At 35.8% G+C, this 19,098-nt stretch overlaps 1 protein-coding gene across 1 annotated transcript; it reads right to left on the minus strand.

The window, feature by feature from the left end:
• Positions 1–36: 36 nt before the first annotated feature.
• LOC125222365 (glucose-6-phosphate 1-dehydrogenase, chloroplastic-like) lies at positions 37–4,371 on the minus strand. The gene is made up of 10 exons (XM_048124912.2): positions 4,066–4,371; positions 3,391–3,614; positions 3,172–3,266; positions 2,948–3,062; positions 2,290–2,495; positions 1,573–1,722; positions 1,365–1,485; positions 1,056–1,285; positions 709–909; positions 37–538 (listed from the first exon to the last, which is right to left on the minus strand). The coding sequence occupies exons 1-10, from the start codon at positions 4,253–4,255 to the stop codon at positions 289–291; spliced, it is 1,782 nt and encodes a 593-aa protein (XP_047980869.1). The 5' UTR covers positions 4,256–4,371; the 3' UTR covers positions 37–288.
• Positions 4,372–19,098: the final 14,727 nt, after the last annotated feature.

Consider the following 19,098-nt stretch of genomic DNA (forward strand, 5'->3'; position numbering starts at 1 on the left):
ATTTAGCAAGAGCAATAATCATCATTCACTAAGATATAAAATTGGAAAACTTCGATGTCATTAACTATATGGTTTCTGGAATTTTACAACATAGTTTATTCAAGTTTTTACCCTACATAGGTGTACATGTCGATAACAAGATAATACAGTCTACATTTCTTACTCCCAACAAAATTAAAAATCGAAAATCTTGTAAAGCAGCAAAACAACAAATTGAGGAAATGAGAGCTGCATGAACCTGTGACTAGTGAAGTGCAGATTTCATAAATATATTTTTGGACTCGGATGCTATTCGTCAACCCCAAGATCACCCCACTTAACGTTGTATCTGGCTGCAAGGTAATGAGCCCCTACTGGTCCTCGACTTCCATAAGGATAATACTCGGGAATCTTTTTCTTTTCTTCGAGATCCTTCAATACAGGGGTGAAAAGTGCCCACGCAGCATCTAATTCGTCACTCCTGATGAAGAGTCTCCTCTCACCCTCAACAGCATCCAGTAGAAGTCTCTCATACGCATCAGGTATCTCCTTAGAGTACCTACGCAACACAAGATAATAAGCTACAGTCCCAAAACCTCAACCAACATTTCAGCCCCTAAATGTTATGAGTTAAAACACAACACTTTCAGGGATCTTGTAGGCAATTGTGTGCCAAGACAAGTAAATTAATGACTAAAACTTAAAATAATTGAAAAATCTCATTAATACCTTGCTTTATAAAGAAGATTAAGATTGCTTCGGTCCAATCTCATCCCTAGTCCCGGGACTTTGTTATTAATCTTCAAATAAATAGCTTCATCAGGCTGAACCCGGATTACAAGCTCATTTGTTGCTAGGTCCAGATCAGTCCCGAAGTTTCGATTGTATAAATTACCAGGTACATGTCTGAACTGCACCCTTATTTCAGCCCTAAGAAAAGGAATGCATTTAAGCATCAAGCTCCGAGTTAGTAGGGTAAATAAGAAACTAGTGACAACCCTGAATTGATTCTACATACTATATTTCTTTAGAATGAAGCGATACTACATATATCATATATCTGGGCTTTTCTATACCTTTTATCATGTAAAGCTTTTCCAGCTTTCATTAAAAAAGGCACACCATCCCATCTTGCATTATCAATAAAAAGTGCAGCAGCAGCAAAAGTTGGGGTTAAACTATTTTTGGGAACGGTTTTGTCATCTGTATATCCCGGGTATGAGACGCCTCCTTTTGTGTGACTCTTATACTGCCCTATGATTACATCATCGACTCTTATAGGTCTCATGGAGCGCAAAACTTTAACCTGTAATCCATGCAGAATTAGCATTGCTCTAAGCAGAAAAAAAAGTACGAGTCAAACAAAAATATGCACAAAGAGAAACCTTTTCATTTCTGATATCTTCAGCATCCAAACTGACAGGTGTTTCCATGGCAAAGAGGGCCAATATTTGGAGCAGATGATTTTGCATTATGTCTCTCATGATTCCGTAGTGGTCAAAGTAGCTGACACATAACAAAAAAGATTAATAAGCATGGTTCCAGTTGCTAGTCATTAGAATTCGTTCAGCATCAAATTAAACAGACAGTTACCCTCCCCTTCCTTCAGTGCCAAAGTCCTCGGAGAATATCAATTGAACATTCCTTATATACTGTCTTGACCATAAGGGTTCAAAAATAAGATTTGAGAAGCGAAGGACAGAGAGGTTCTCCACTAGCTCCTTTCCTAGGTAATGATCTATCCTGTAACAAGAGAATTATCACAGGTAAACATTGCAAATCAGATTCTACCTGAAACATGGTACTCCTTCCGTCCCATAATAGATGACATAGTTGGAGAATGGCCCAGGATTTTAGGAGATGTGTTGTTTTGTGTGTTAGGTGGAGAGAGAAAATAGTATATTTATACTCCCTCCGTCCATGAAATATTGTCCAAGTTTGACTTGGCACGGGTTTTTAAAAATGTGAAGAAAAGTGAGTTGAAAATGTTAGTGGAATGAGGGTCCCACATTTATAGTATTAGTTTTATACTAATAGAATGTGAGTGTAAAGAGTTAGTGGAAAGTGGAGTCCATTTACCAAAAATAGAAAAAAAGCAAAGTGGACAACTTTTCACGGACAAACCAAAATGGCAAAACTGGACAACATTGAGTATTAATGTGAGAGAATTTTTTCCAAAAAGAAAATGATGACATCTTTTGTGGGACAAACTAAAAAGGAAAGTGTGACATCTATTATGGGACGGAGGGAGTACATCATAGTCAATCCTGATAAGGAATTGCATTCACATAGAGATGAAACAAAACCTACCTAAAAATCTGATCCTCGTCCAGATATTGCTTTAAAGATTTAGTCAAAGCGGCCGAAGATTCAGAATCCCGGCCAAATGGTTTTTCAACAATGACCCTAGTCCAGCCAGCAGAAGCAGAAGCAGAGAGACTGGCACATTTTACAGCATCTACGAATATGTTTGGTGGGATAGATAAATAAAATAGCCGATTTGAAACCCGACCAGCCTACAGAAGCCAACCACCATTGTATCTTCAGTAATATATAATGATTTTACAGCGCCACGACAATGTGCCAGAAAACATGAAATTGCAAACAACAAGGCAATGTTCCAGGAAACATGAAGTTAGCATTCACAATATGTCAAACAGAAAAATGCTGAGAAGCATGCCAAACAGCACTGTCTGCATTAATTAATATGGATGCATTTCCATCAATCCTAAGTTTTCAGTTTCTTTTAACATTATCTACCTAGACAGTGATTGTGCACCACAATAACGAAAAGAGAAAAAAACGAAGGAAGAGCCACAGACTCCGACAAGTAGCTCTTGTCAAATTACTCGTCCACTCGAGTAATGTTTATTATAAGTAGAAACATCTATTGTGGGCTGTGACTCGTAAGAATAATGTGTTCACATATTAGAATATAAGAAAAATGAAAAGTTCAGTGACCCACTACCTCATGCTCCTTTAGTATCTTATCAAGCTCAGCAAAATTCTCCTGAGAATCATATTGACCAGAGTGGTAGAAACATCTTTGTAGGAACTGCTCCATCTTTTCACCACAATTTTCGCTATATACATGTTACAATTCTTTAAATCAACACTCAATTGAGTCCCCCATAACATTAAGTGCACCGAATCCTAACAACAAAAACTCAAAGTAGAAGGCAGCAGTGATACCTCTTATCAATTCTGCAAGTAAGAGTCTTGCTAACCATATTTCTTAGTTCAGCATCTGTCATCTTACTACGGGCATAACCAAAGATAGTGAAATGCTGAAACAAACAAAACATGTAGTAATAAACATCAATTATGCGTGTAGACTAGAGATAAGAGCAAGTATTTTAGGTTTCCCCAAAAAACACTACACAAATCCCATAGGATATATTGCAAACAGACCTCAGGTAGGCAATCCTCATAGTATAGTGCAAAAAGAGCAGGAAATATCTTCTTCTTTGCAAGATCCCCAGAGGCCCCTACAACAGTAATACTCGTGGTTGATCTACCATCATTAACATCAAAATTACTAAGCTGCGTGTTCTCTTTAACTGACGTCAGCCCATCTTTCAATTTTTTCAAAGGAGCTTCATTTTGCAATCCAGCAACTGTTGCAGCCAAAGAACCTACATAATTTATTCGATTAGATTAAATCCTCACATGACATTGCAGATTACACAGCACTAGTTACAAATTGAAACACAACCACGCTATGATTCTTCAAGAGAATGAAATCCAAATGCTCAAACTTCACTAGATTTCATCAATCATCCTCACATAGCATTGCAGATTACACAGCACTAGTGACAAATTGGAACACAATAAACACAACCACACTATGAATATTATCCCTTTCTTACTATAGATTCTTCAAGAGAATGAAACCAAAATGCTCAAACTTCACAAGTAAGTTCTAGGTTTCATCAATTCAATTTATAAAAGTCTACAAAAAAACATCAAAACATCTTAAATCGTGAATCCGCATATCAATTTAAGTCCAAAACACAGTCTTTAAAAAAAATGAAACACAAAAACTGGCATGAGCTAGATAAGAATTTGGTGAATTAGATAACCAACCATCTTGCATGGAAGCTATAGAAGGAAAAGCGGTGGAGTTGAATTGCAAAGAAGCAGTAGTTAGTTTAGGAGAAGTGGCAGGAAATAAAAAATTATTGGGATTTTGGTGAGACGAAAGAGAGGACAAATTGGGATAAGGCGAAGATGAAGAACAGCAGTGGCTGGAGATAGAGATGGTACTTGCGCCCATAATCAATCGCAAACCAAGTTCCTCCTAAATTCCAAATTCAGTTTATAATTATAGGGCGTTTGAGATCTCCGAAAGAAGGAAGGCTGCTGAGTTTGACGATGAGCTGCAAAGCAACTTCGAGAGTTGGGACTTTGGGATTATTATTATATTCACTATGCGTTAAATGTCTTTTCTCTTTTTCATGTCATACTCCATTTGGACGGCTCAAAATGCAATTTTTAGTTGGTCCTACTCCCTCCCTCCCTGAAAATTTATTACCTATTTTTCTTTTTTCTTTATCCCTAAAAATTTATCACTTTCACTTTTGTCATTTTTAGTAGTGGATCCTACATTCCACTAACTCATTCACACTCACATTTTATTATAAAACTAATATATAAAAATAGGACCCACATACCACCAACTTTTTCAACTCACTTTCTATTACATTTCTTAGAACCCGTGCCGAGTCAAATGGTGATGAATTATAAGGGACGGAAGGAGTATTAAAAATGTCCATTTATTTATTTATAAATATATTTATTCCCTCCGTCCCCAGATAATTTGATCCAGTATTCCATTTTTGTCCGCCCAAATATTTCACTATTTCACTTTTACCATTTTTGGGTAGTGAACCCTATATTCCACTAACCAATTCCTATTCACATTTTATTATAAAACTAATATATAAAAGTAGGCCCACATCCCACTAACTTTTTCAACTCACTTTTCATTACATTTCTTAAAACTCGTGCATGATCAAAGTGAGTCGAATTATCCGGGACGGAGGGAGTATCTCTTATCTCTCCTTGTTAAAATATTCAATTACTTCTATAACTTTACTTTATTATATTCAACTACTCTACCTAAAATTTTATATCATTTAAGAATATGGACATCTTAAATAGGACGGAAAGAATATATATCAATGCAATTAATTATTTTCATTCTTCTTATACTTCCTTCTCATCTCAAAAATAGACCACAGTTATTATTTTGGGATGTCTCTTAAAAATGGACCAATTCTATTTGATTTTTATTCCTTTTCAATAAGGTGGACCTCATTATTAACTAACAATACTCCAATCATTTTTTTTTCTATCTCTCTCTTATTTTAACAATTATGCATTAAAACTCGTGTCATTTCAAATTTTGTCTATTTTTAGGGACGGAGGAAGTAAATAGTAAATAGGCCTCACATTCTACTTAACTCAATCTATTTACATTTTATTTTAAAACTAATATATAAAAGCAAGATTCATATTCCACTAATTTTTTCAACTCAATTTTCTTTACATTTCTTAAAGTTCCGTCCAAACCAAATAGTACTCCTATTATGGGGTGTTAGTATCTCCATCAACAAAATATAGTTTCTTATTTTAATTTCAGTTTTTTTTTTATCAAAATTAGTTTTATATTTTGCCCCTTTTAAAATTTTTCCCTTCATATTTTTCTTGTTCTTTTATTTCTCTCATCTAATTCATCTATTTTATCTTTTTCTCTCACTTTACCAATTTTATATAAAAACATATACTCCTTGTTCATGACTAAAAATATTTTTAGTGGATGTTAATAGTAGTACTTTTCTCTATCTATTTAATTTTATTTTAGATGAAGTTCAATTGTTATGATTCATTATCATATGATTATTCATCTAGAATTAAATATTGAGATTATTTTAATTGAAAGAGAATGGCTATAACTGATTATCATATGACTTCTAGGATTAAGTTGTAAGATTCAGTCGAGCTAAATATAATACATATTCATTATTTTTCAAATGAACATACTCTTAAATGACTAATACCAGGACGACATGCATGTATCAGTATTATCCAATGTATGTATGGCCTATAACCTTGTTATGTGAATCTTGGCCTCATTTTTTATGGCCAAATATTTAATTTAATTAGAATTAAATGGAATTTCCATTAAAGTAGTACTCCTACGTTTGTTTTTCAAACTTAAATTTTGGTGTGTGAAACAGTTTGGTGTGGATGTGCAAAAGAGCAAACAAGGTTGGCTTTTCAATTGCATACCATGTTCATCCTATTAAACGAACTAATCAATCTCTTGATCCAATCATCTCAAAGTCATGATCCCATTATTTATTGATTTTGTAAAATAAATTGACAGGATCGGAGTATGTATTGACAGATTAGCATTGGCTTAAAAAAATAATGTTAAGCAGTTAAGCTAAGCTATTGTTTCGTGATGGCATCATTCATTTGAAACTAACACGCCAAGCAAAAGCAAATTGCTGGTCCCAAATAATTAATATCTGTAGGCTGAGGCTCTGTGTTTTTGTTTTTTTTTTCCTTCTTTTTTTAACGTTTCCTAGTTATCTAGAAGTATTTTTTTTTTTAATTGGGTTATTTGATTGTAAATTTGTAATACACGAAGTTGAGCAGAGTGGTAAAAACATACTGCTCCATCTCAAACTTTTAATATCACTCGTCATTTTGAACTTGAGCCACCCTCCTCCGAGTATATATACTCTTTAATTTCCTGTAACTTAACCCTCAGCTATATAATTTCTGGAAATGTAATGTAAATTGTCTTTATCATGTCTTACAAGGGCAGCAATTAAGGTGGGCTCTCTCCTTGCTTTCGTATTCACTGCATTGTTGTGTGCTTTATATGCTCATCTTAAGTCGTTTCCACAGTGCAAGAGCATCTCCAATGGCTTTAGGCCAGCCACAGGCTAGCCACTCTCTCTCCCTGTCACGTCATCAGCACTAAAATTCCACCTGTCACATCATCATTTTACTCAAATAGGCTAGCCTAAGGCCAGCCACAGGCTAGCCGTAATAAAAATAATTAAAAAACAACTACATTTACGGAATTAAATTTACGATAAATTATGGAATTAAATTTACGAGACATATACAAGAAAATTCATTCATTTCATTAAAAAAAAGAGGTACATAGATAAAAAAAATACATGATTTTTTTAAAAAAATCGGGCTTCCACACACGAGCCCCGCCGCTCTCTACTCGTCGTCCCCGCCGTCGTCGCCGTCCTCGCCGCCGCCACTCGGGACCTCCACATCGGTGGGGGTATCTGAGCCCGCGTCTGAGCCCCCCATCAGTGCTCTCGTGGCATCCAAATCCACATGCATGCTGTCGAGCATCGAGCGAAGAAACCTCTTCTCTGTGGGTCAGTTGCGGCCCTCCACTCTTGGAAGACCTTGTACATCCGTTCCTCCGTTTTTTGACGCGAGAATAAGGTGTACGCGCGTGAGGGGGGGTGCCGAGATGACTTCCTGGGGCGATGGGGGGGAGGATCCCCTCGCTGCCCGTTGCGCCCGCTTTTGGCCAACCGGGCCAGGGCGACGAGCAAAGGAAAGAGGGGACGGAAACTCCTTAGCATCCGGGGGGAGGTCGTGGGATCCGCCGCTGCTGCCGCTGTAATCGCCGGAAATAGTTCAGCTTCTGCTTCTTCGGCCACCCAGCGTCGCACCCCGCCCGGAACTTCTCGGAGTCCTTCAGCACCAAATAGCACTCCCAGAAGGTGAACTCCTTATAAGTCCCCTTCACGGGGAACTGACTCTCCGCTACCCTCCGGGCGTCCTCCTCAGTCTGCCCACTCCTCAGCATGCGGAGGTCGTTGGTGTACAATCCCGAAAATTGGCCGACCGCGGCCCTGATACGTTCCCACCCCTTCCGGCACTCCTCCCCGCTGTAGTCCTTTTCGTGAGGGCAGTTCCTCCTGTAGGCTGCTCTAATCTTAGCCCACATGTTGACGATCCGCTGGTTGTTCGCAACCAGCGGATCGTCGCAAACCGACAACCACCCCTTGGCCAGGGCGACGCCTCCGTCCACTTCCTCCGCGTGGGCGTGTCGTCATCAGCCGGCTGCGACGACTCGCCGACCACCTTGCTCTTCCCCTTAGTCTTCTTCTTCTTCTTCGGCGCGGCCCAACCCGCTGGAACGGGAGTGTCCGCCTCCCCGATATCGATCCCCAGCTCATGCAATGAGAAACGGTCATCCCCGGTGAACTGCGTCTCCACATGGGTCGACGTGTGAGACGAAGCCGTCAAAAAATCAAGAGAGGGATGATAGACCGTGTCCCCCCTCCCCCCCGGTGACCCCTGCATCCCGGGATGCATACCGGGTTGCATCCCTCCCTGCCATACCGGCATCATCCCCATCATCTGTGGCAGCATCTGCTGTTGCATCTGGGGCATACCTCCCCACCCCGGCGTTGCCTGCCCGCCGCTGGCCTGCCCCCCGCCCGACATCCCCCACTGCATCCCTCCCTTGCGCTCCCGCCATCATCCCCATCAACTGTTGCCAAGGGACGTTAAACCCTTGGCCCATCTGCCCGTCCATCTGGCCCCATCCAGATCCCACGGGTACCGTGGGAGTCTGAGATCCGCTCGTCGTCAGACTCAACTCGTTGTTGTTGTCCATCGCTCGATGTTGCTCTTGTACAGAAATTTAGAGAGAGAGAAAACTCGTTAAAACAAGTGGTGCAAATGAAAATGAAACTAAAATCGCGTATATATAGTTTTTCAAAAAATTTCAAAAATAAAAAATGGGCGCTGGCCGATCGCTCTCCGATCGGCACGCCACAATGGCGGCCAGCGCATCGGCCAGCGCCTAGAAATCGGCGTGCGCTTGCCGGTTTCTACGCCGAAATGCCGCTGGCTGGTTCCAATAGTTCGGCTATCCGACCGGCTAGCGCCGCGAATCAGCTAGCCGGTGGACTAGCCGCTATTGGAGATGCTCTAACATCTACTATTTGGTAGTATATCTGTTTTAGTCCTTACATTATTGCATACTCCTATATGGTTTGGTTTCCGCTCCATTTTTCGAACTGGAAATGCGCAGGTTATGCTTTTGGATTGAACCCAAACGCAACACAACAGTCAACAGTCTCACTCTATGTGGCTTGATACTATATATACAAATATATTTTTTTTCATTTTCGTCCGTCGAACAAAAATTATCCACTTCCAATTTTGGTAAGTTTTTGTCTGGACCTCTGCTCACTCCCCACTAATAATATCCAATCACTTTTTCTTTTTATCTTTTTTATTTTACCATTTTGCACTAAAACCCGTGCAACCCCAAAGTCCATATTTTTAGGAACGGATGGGGTATTACTTTGTTAGAATTATAATGTAGAATCAATCTTATGATTTATAAAACAATTTTAGCGTAATGTTCTAATAGAGACATTTATTTTTATTTTGTTAATAATCTCCATATTATTGTTAAGCTGTGTATTATGATATATTTCTATAGTTGTTAGGATTTGATTTATTTTCCATTTATCTTAGGGTTTGATTTATTTTTCATAGTTATTAAGATTTGAGTTGATTTGTTTATTTTATAGGATATCCTTTTGTAATATCACATATTATAAATATGTGTTGAATACTTGATTAAAATTAAAAAATAAAATATTTTTGTTATTCACATACACTCTCTGTCTACTCTCTTCCTCTGCACTCTTTATATCTATAGTCAATCCAAAAGCCTATCAATGGTGCTTTCATTGAGGTTGGAAAGACATTATGCGTAAAGAGTTCCTCAATGAAAGCATCAATTGATAGGCTTTTATTCGTCTATCTTCCAATATTAGAGCACTCGAACAAATATGTAAACGAAACGGTGAAAACCTAGTTGAGGTGCTAGGGTTTATCTTATTTCTCAATGAATAGACTTATAGACATATATATAGGAGTACTCTTCGTACTTGTAAGATTCAAAATCCTACTTGTTATGATAATCTTTGTATTTGTGTCCATCATCGATTGGCGCTGGGCTTGATTCGTGGTGGTTGATTGCAGAGTTGCGGCTGGAGGGCCATTTATTGTATTTCTAGGTTTATTATATGGTGGTATATTGTGGTATGTGTTTTTTTTATATCCAAAATTTGTAAATTTAGCTCCAATTTAATTTAATAAACTTAATTCTTAATACACTCAGTTTTCAGTATCTTATATTGGCTTGAGTGATCTTATAAACACGCTTCATAACCATTAAGTTTTATTTTAAAATTCATATGCGTGATTATGATTATTGAATTGGTGAAGGGGTTCATGGAATTAATTAGTTTGATAGATGCAGGTTCAGTTGTTTTATATTTCTAACTCACTCTTAAATTGCAAAGTACAACTCAATTCTAACTCACTCTTAAATTGCAAAGTACAACTCAATGATATTAGTAGTTTCTGAAATTTGGTTCCACTTTTTTTTTGGTATGATTTGATTTTAAAAATTCAAATATAACAATAAACCAAATTATTTTTTTCCACTTCTTTAATCATATTTATTATTTTTTTTAACTTTTACTATTTGGTAATAAAATTTACTCCCTCCGCCCACAAACAATAGATCACTTTTGCATTTTGGGACGTCCACAAAAAATAGATCACTTTCTTAAAGTGGAAAGTTTATCTCTCATACTTTTCCCACTTTTTCTTCCATCTCTCCTATTTTACTTACTTTTTCTCTCTATCTCTCTTACTTTATCTACTTTTTCTCATCATCTCTCCTACTTTACCAATTCTACATTAAAACCCGTGTCATACACAAAGTGATCTATTTTTTGTGGACGGATGGAGTATATTTTTTCCTAATTTTAATAAATATAATCAGTATCTCAATTTTTTATATTATTGATTAATGACCTTAAATTTTAGATTTAATCAACTAAATTTTCTTGAAAAGACCTCGAGTTTCTGTTAGTTGTTCTAGCTAATGTTGAACAAAATCCCAACGACTTAATGATTATGAGATAGTTTAATGATTCACACAAGATTAAAACTGATGAAAAATTAATTAATGTTGATCTCGTATTACAAAAATCTATTACTAGTTTTGATGTGAATATTTTGTATCGTACTCATAAGAGCTAACTATTGCGGTTAACATAAGATATATATATGTATATATATATATATATAATATATATATATATATATAGGTCCATGATCAATTGAGATTTTTTAGGTTAATTGAGAAATGAGATGCAATATCAGCCACTCATTTTTATTAAATGAGTGGTCCAGATTTTGCCACACAAAAAATATTTTTAGATTAATTTATTATGAAAGGATAGAATGGTAATTGGGGCCAATCAAAGATGGGGAAGAAGAACTGCAACGCCAAAATCAGTTTCTCCCTCCATCCCACGGTGTTGATTGCAACTAAATTTACCTATCAATTCAATTCAATTTACTACTAATACACAATTGATTGGGGATTAATTCAGATGAATTCAACTAATTTTTGATGAATTGTTTGAATGAGATAGAATTCGACGAGAATTCTGACATGGTTGGAGAAGCGGCAGCGAGATAGAATCTGGAGCGAGAAGCGGCGACGAAGGCTGGAGAATCTTCTCGACGCGGCGGAGTGGCCAGAATCTAATGGCTTCATGGAGCTGCCGCTGCGATCGGGCGGGAAAGAGGCGAATTTTTTCTGCAGACTTACAAATTAGGCTATTCCGACGGCGAGAAGCTGCTGAGGAGTCGGAAGCTGAAGAAGGCAGCGGTGAAGGCGAAATCAGCGGTGGTTTCGGCGTTGGAATTTGTCCGCGGCAGCGCGTTGAGGTCCTGCAATTTCAGAGCAGCTATTCAGGCTGCGTCTCCTCATCGAGCTGCTAAGTTTGGTGGATGAGGATGAATTTTTGGGGATGAATTGAGAGTTGGATTTTGGATTTGTTTGATAAATTTCAGGATAGAGAGAACTTCACTACGAAGACATGGTTGAGATATTTGACAATTCTAGTTAATTCTGGGGCTAATTCTTCGATTGAGTTTGAAATTGAAATTAAGATTGAGATTTGAGTTTATATTTGTGGAAATTTGGGACGTGAGCTGGATTGGAGAATCAAGCTTAATCATGATGCACTCTAGGTGTTTGGTGAAATTCTCCAGTTGGAAATTAGTTGCTACTAGTTAGTTACAATTCATGTCAACTACATACATATAATGTCAACTATTATATGTAAAACATTGTTGTTGACATGAATTATATGTAAAACGTTGTTGTTGACATAAATAATATACGTCGTTGAAATGAAAATATTTGTCGTTGACATTAATTATTTGTGAAATGTTATTGTTGACATAAATAAAGTTTGTTGTTGACATCGTAGTTGACATAAATAAAGTTTGTTGTTGACATAACGTTTGTTATTGACATTTGTCGTTGACATTAATTATAAGTGTTATTTTTTAGTTGTTGACATTTTAATACGAGTTGTTGACATTCGATAATCTCGGTATTGATATGTGAATTGTAAGTGTTATTTTTTAGTTGTTGACATTTTAATACGAGGTGTTGACATTCGATATTCTCGGTATTGATATGTGAATTGTAAGTGTTATTTTTTAGTTGACATTTTAACACGAGTTGTTGACATTCGATATTTTCGGTATTGATATGTGAATTGTAAGTGTTATTTTTAAGTTGTTGACATTTTAATATGAGTTGTTGACATTCGATATTCTCGGTATTGATATGTAAATTATAAGTGTTATTTTTTAGTTGTTGATATTTTAATAAGTGTTATTTTGTTGAAGATTTGAATATTTGAATGTTGAAGATTTGAAGATTAGAATGTTGAAGATTTGAATATTCGAAGATTTGAATGTTGAAGATTTGAAGATTAGAATGTTGAAGATTTGAAGATTTGAAGATTTGAATGTTGAAGATTTGAAGATTTGAATGTTGAAGAGATTTGAAGATTTGAATGTTGAAGATTTGAATATTCGAAGATTTGAATGTTGAAGATTTGAAGATTAGAATGTTGAAGATTTGAAGATTTGAATGTTGAAGAGATTTGAAGATTTGAAGAGTTGAATGTTGAAGATTTGAAGACTTTGCAGCTAGAGTTTTAGAGAGGATTTTAGAAAATGATTTCAAATATAATTTAATGAAAAGACAATTATACCCCCGTGTTGACATAATGTAATAGTTGTTGACATTAAGTTAATCTTGTGAATTAGTGGCTGAGATTGCATCTCATTTCTCAATTATGCCCAAAAATCTCATCCTAACAAGACCCTATATATATATATATATATATATATATATATATATATATATATATATAGGATTGTGATCAATTGAGATTATTTAGGCTAATTGAGAAATGAGATGCAATATCAGCCACTCATTTTTATTAAATGAGTGGTCCAGATTTTGCCACACAATAAATATTTTTAGATTAATTTAATATGAAAGGGCAGAATAGTAATTTTATGTTTTAATTAGGGATGAAGAAGATGGCCACCCAGAGAGTCGATGCGGTGATCCAATCATCATTCTTCTCTCTCAACCAGACCAATCCTTCGAAATTCTTCGTCATTTCGCTGATTTCTCATCGGAAGCTTTGTTTCTTAGATATTCCGGATAGGTGGAGAGAGCTTTCACGAGCGCGCTTCGATCCTTCACCGTTGAAGCTGAAGGAATCGGCGTTTTCGACGCCGTCGAGGAAATGACGGTATTCGAGAAGCTGAATCAGCAACTGAATTGAATCAATTGATGATCTGAATGTTCAATTTGCGTTAATTGAAAACCTAATTCGGTGAAATTTAGGGAAAACACAGGGAATGGGGGTTCAGGAAGCTGGAATTCAGAGATTCGTGAACGAGGATAAGGCAAGATCGGAAATACGCGATTCAGGCGAGAAACGCCTACGCGACCGGCGTCCACATGTCGGAGAATGTCGCCGGCGGGAGCTCTGCCGCAATCTCCTCCCGGCGAAGGCGGCGCTTTCTGGAATTCGCAGATCGTATTTGGACACACATGTAATTTAATTTCTAATCTCATTTCATTTTTCTCGTTTAGATTTTGATAGCAGCAACCTTGATCCGATTGATTTTGTATTGATTTTTATACATATTCTTCCTCTTTCCCCTCGGATTTTGTTGCTTTTTTTGTTTTTATTGTTTTTTCTTGCTTGAATGATTGATGTATGGATGATGATGGGGATAGAGATTCACCTAAATAATGATATTCCTGTTAACTGTGATATCTCAACTTTGTTTTAATTGTTGACATTTGATATTTTGACTATTGATATGTGAATTATAAGTGTTATTTTTTAGTTGTTGACATTTTAATACGAGTTGTTGACATTCGATATTCTCGGTATTGATATGTCAATTGTAAGTGTTATTTTTTAGTTGTTGACATTTTAATACGAGTTGTTGACATTCGATATTTTCGGTATTGATATGTCAATTATAAGTGTTATTTGTTAGTTGTTGACATTTTAATACGAGTTGTTTATATTCGATATTCTCGATATTGAAGAAATGTTAAATGTACAAATTTTTTATTGTTGTTGGATGATTTATCAAGTATGAAAGGAACGGAAAATACGTAAAGAATTCTGCTTTTGAGGCAAATGTTACGTGTCTCTCTCTTTTATTTCTCCAAATTAAAGCATGAAATATTTTGCACTCTGGTTGTTTGGTAATATTTCTCATTTGAAAATTAGTTGCTAAGATTTAGTTATCTCCCTTTTTTAATATCAACTATGCATGTCAACTACCTATATAATCTATGTCAACTACGTATACAATTAATAACATTTGTTGTTGACATCGTGGTTCCCATAAATAACATTTGTTGTTGACATCGTAGTTGACATATTGTCTCTGTAGTTGACATCGCGAAAATGACAATTATGCCCCCTAGTTGACATAATGTTTGAGTAGTTGACATTGCGCGAAAATTGTGAATGAGTGGCTGAAAATGCATCTCATTTCTCAATTAAGCTAAAAAATCTCAACCTAACAAGACCCGTTGTTGATATTTGATTTTGCTCTCTATTGACATCTATTGTATAATTTTGTTTTTTTTTAATTTTAAGATTTGTTTTCTGAGTTGTACACACTTTATACAAGCTGTTGACATTTGGTTATAAGTTGTTGACATTTGAATACAAGTTGGAGTCAGACTTGCCTCCGTGCTACTCGCTGATGAGGGCGTCCAGGCTGCCCCAGTCCTGCCTGGAGGGGTAATTACAATTACAATTCATGTTTTTAAGGTTAATTACAATTAAAAATCATGTCAACTATATATACTAGCCATGTCAACAACTAATATAATTATGTCAACTATGGTGCATATCGTGTCAACGGTACATACAAGTCATGTCAACTACGGTACATATCGTGTCTACTACACGTACAAACCATGTCAACTATGTTACATACTATGTCAACTACACGTACAAGTCATGTCGACTATACTTAGAAACCATGTCAACAACAATTATAAGTCATGTCATCTACACGTACAAGCCATGTCAACAACAATCAGAGTTGTTTTTTAGTTGTTAACATATACTAAAAGTTATTGACATTATCTTATTAGTTGTTGATATTTGATTCTGCTCACTAATGACATCTATCTTATAATTTTCTTTATTAATTATAATATTTGTTTTCTGAGTTGTTGACACTATATACAAGCTGTTGACATTTGGTTATAGGTTGTTGACATTTCAATACAATTTGTTGAACTGATTAACATTTGATATAACTGCTAAGTTCAAACTTTAGAATCCACAATAATAGTTTTAAAACCCATCCAACTATATAATTTAAGATTACTTACATATGGAGATGTAGTCATATAATTTAAGATTACTTAAACATATAATTTAATTATGCTCAATTATAATTCATGTTTTTAAGGTTAGTTACAATTAAAAATCATGTCAACTATATATACTAGTCATGTCAACAACTAATATAATTATGTCAATTATGGTGCATATCGTGTCAACGGTACATACAAGTCATGTCAACTACGGTACATATCGTGTCAACTACACGTACAAGCCATGTCAACTATGTTACATACTATGTCAACTACACATAGAACCATGTTAACAACAATTATAAGTCATGTTAACAACAATTATAAGCCATGTCAACTACACATAGAACCATGTCAACAACAATTATAAGCCATGTCAACTACACATAGAAACCATGTCAACAACAATTATAAGTCATGTCAACAACACGTACAAATCATGTCAACAACAATTATAACCAAATGTCAACTACACTTTCAAGCCATGTCAACAACAATTCAGTCATTTTATAAAAACAATATACTATTTAATCTTAGTTTTAGTTATTTTATTTTAACAATATTCTCTACTTTCTCTTTCCTTTTCTCCTGTTGCATTTCTTTGTTCGTTTCAACTTGTGCGTCATCCATTGGGCTTGCAGCTGGTGGTGAGATAGGAGAGGCTGATTCATTGGCTCACCCCTTTAGGATCATAACCTGGCGATGTAGGGATATTTTCTCTGTTTCTTTCTTCTGCATACTGCTTGTAAATTAGTTCTACAATGTTAGTATATAAACTGTAGGAGTAATCTAATGTCAACTCAGAGAAACATATGTAAACAAAATGATGTACTTACTTCATCAAAGAAATGTCCAAATTTAAAAGTTGGAAATTCGGTCAAATCTTCAAGAACTTCCTTTTCTTTGTCAGCAATAACTATTGATTCAGATATTGTTTTCCAGTGATCAAAAGTATCATGCTTGTCTTGAAGGAACGTCTTGGACAAATGAAGAAACTTGTCGGACACAGATTCAAGTGAAGTCGTTTGGCTTCCAAGTGCATATCAACTCAAGCAGTTGCATCAAGAAGCAAAACACATATGATGACTGGTGGGAGGGGGTATTGATTGACAAGAGAAACCTCATATACTTTTTTAGAGACAATAAAATTACAAAATCCACTGGATAAAAAACAGGCATAAAACACCAAAATATGATTACACATCATCCCTAAGACCCTAACTGTTGGGAACATCCATGAATTGACACTTGAGGAGATTCTAGTAGAGATTGAAAAGACTTACAGCTATACCACATGCAATGAGTCCAGGCTTCTCCCTGTCATCCATACGGACACATAGCAGTAGAAAAGCTCTTATATACCAGGGGATTGCACCCAGAAAGAAACTAGTAATAAACCTAGCAAAAATGCAGCAAAATCAGAGAAGTTCCTATTTCATTGAACAAGATGGTAAATCATTCAACTATCATGAAACTATCAGCTGCACCGCATACATTATCTCTTAAGAAAAGCATTTTTGAAATAATTAAGTAGACAATGACTGCTAGATAAACTTACAAGAGCCATCCAAGACCAACACCAAAACAGGGGAGCCGTTCCTCCCTAAAAGGTCCATGAGCAACAACATGACCTAGAAACATTTATATGTTTTCTACAGTCATCCTAACAGCCATTCAAACAAGCATACACTATGTCAATATAATTATGTCAACACCTATTCAAACAAGCATACACTACTACTGTCAACAGTATATTATTATAGTTATGTCAATAGCTAGTATATAAAATGTCAATAATCTTAAAAATTTTAAAATCAAACAGAATAAATCAATATCAATTATACACGATATCATGTCAATAAGAAGTATACCCTGTTGACAACAAGTGCATGCATGTTATTACGATTATGTCAATAAAAGTACATAATAAATCTATGTCAATAACAAGTATACCCTATCGACAACAAGTGCATGTATATTCTTAAAATTATGTCAATAGATAAAGTACATTATAAATCAATGTCAATAACAAGTATATCTCATATATAGCAAACACAATTATCTGGTTACTATTATGTCAATTTGACTATGTCAACAGCGATTCTAATAAGTATACACTATGTCAATAACAAGTATATCATGTTTAAAGCAAACATAATTATCTTATTACTTTTATATCAATTGTTAAAGTTTATAATGTCAACAGCAATCCAAACAAGCATACACTATGTCAACAGTATACAATATCATCTCAATGACAAGTATATGCTGTTTATAGAAAACACAAGTCTATTATCATAACTATGTCAATAGCTATTGTATGAAATGTCAATAATCTTAAAAATTAAAACAAATCCTTAACTGGAAGCAGATGCATGTTCTCTTTCGTTTTTTCCAGCAGCCTTGTTGATTTCCCCCTCTTCCAAATCTACCATCGCTAATCAACAATAAAAAATCAGCAGAAATCGAATTCAGAAGAAAACAAATCCAGATCTGTTTTAATACACTAAAATCGAAGCAATATACTTAAAATTTGAATCAATTTCTTAACCTGAAGAATTCGCTTCCACGACCGCCGATTTGGAATGCCTTTTTCCGGCTACAATCGGTGCTTCAACTTCAACTACTTCTTCGATCCTCATTTTTGGAAATTAATTGATGTAGAAAACTGAATGAAGTCTAAGATTATGAGATGAATAGCGACGAAGGGAAGAGAAGATGCAGAATTGTAGGAGAAATTTGGGAGAGAACTCAGAGAAATGTTTGAGAATTTTACGGCGTGTTTTGAATACAGCTGAAACATTTTAGAACTAAAATGACAAAAATACCCCACTCTTGACATAAACCAGGCGCTGTTGACATCGCGCGAAGATTGTGAATGGGTGGCTGAGATTGCATCTCAATTCTCAATTAGGCCAAAAAATCTCAACCTAACAGGACCCTATATATATATATATATATATATATAGAGTCCCATTATTCACAAATCCACTCTTAAAGACCGAACTAGAGACCAAATTTGGGCCCTTAGATCTTAAATTTGATGGATGAGATTAGATCATTAAGGGTTATTTTTCGTAGTTCATTATATAAATAATTTACTTCAACGCGGGGGTATTTAGGTCCTTTCGCATTGGAGATAAAAAATTTAGGGTTAAACCCATCCTAAAAATTTTACTCATTTCATATTCCCGCATCTGCTCCTGCGCTACTTCTTCTTCTCCAAATCTCCAAATCTCCAAATCGATTCATCTCACTCCAATCGATTCATCATCAACTGAAATCGA

This window comes from Salvia hispanica, chromosome 1 (assembly GCF_029641045.1).
Source record: "Salvia hispanica isolate PSC_SH4W2 chromosome 1, Shi_PSC_v1, whole genome shotgun sequence".
NCBI lineage: Eukaryota > Viridiplantae > Streptophyta > Magnoliopsida > Lamiales > Lamiaceae > Salvia > Salvia hispanica.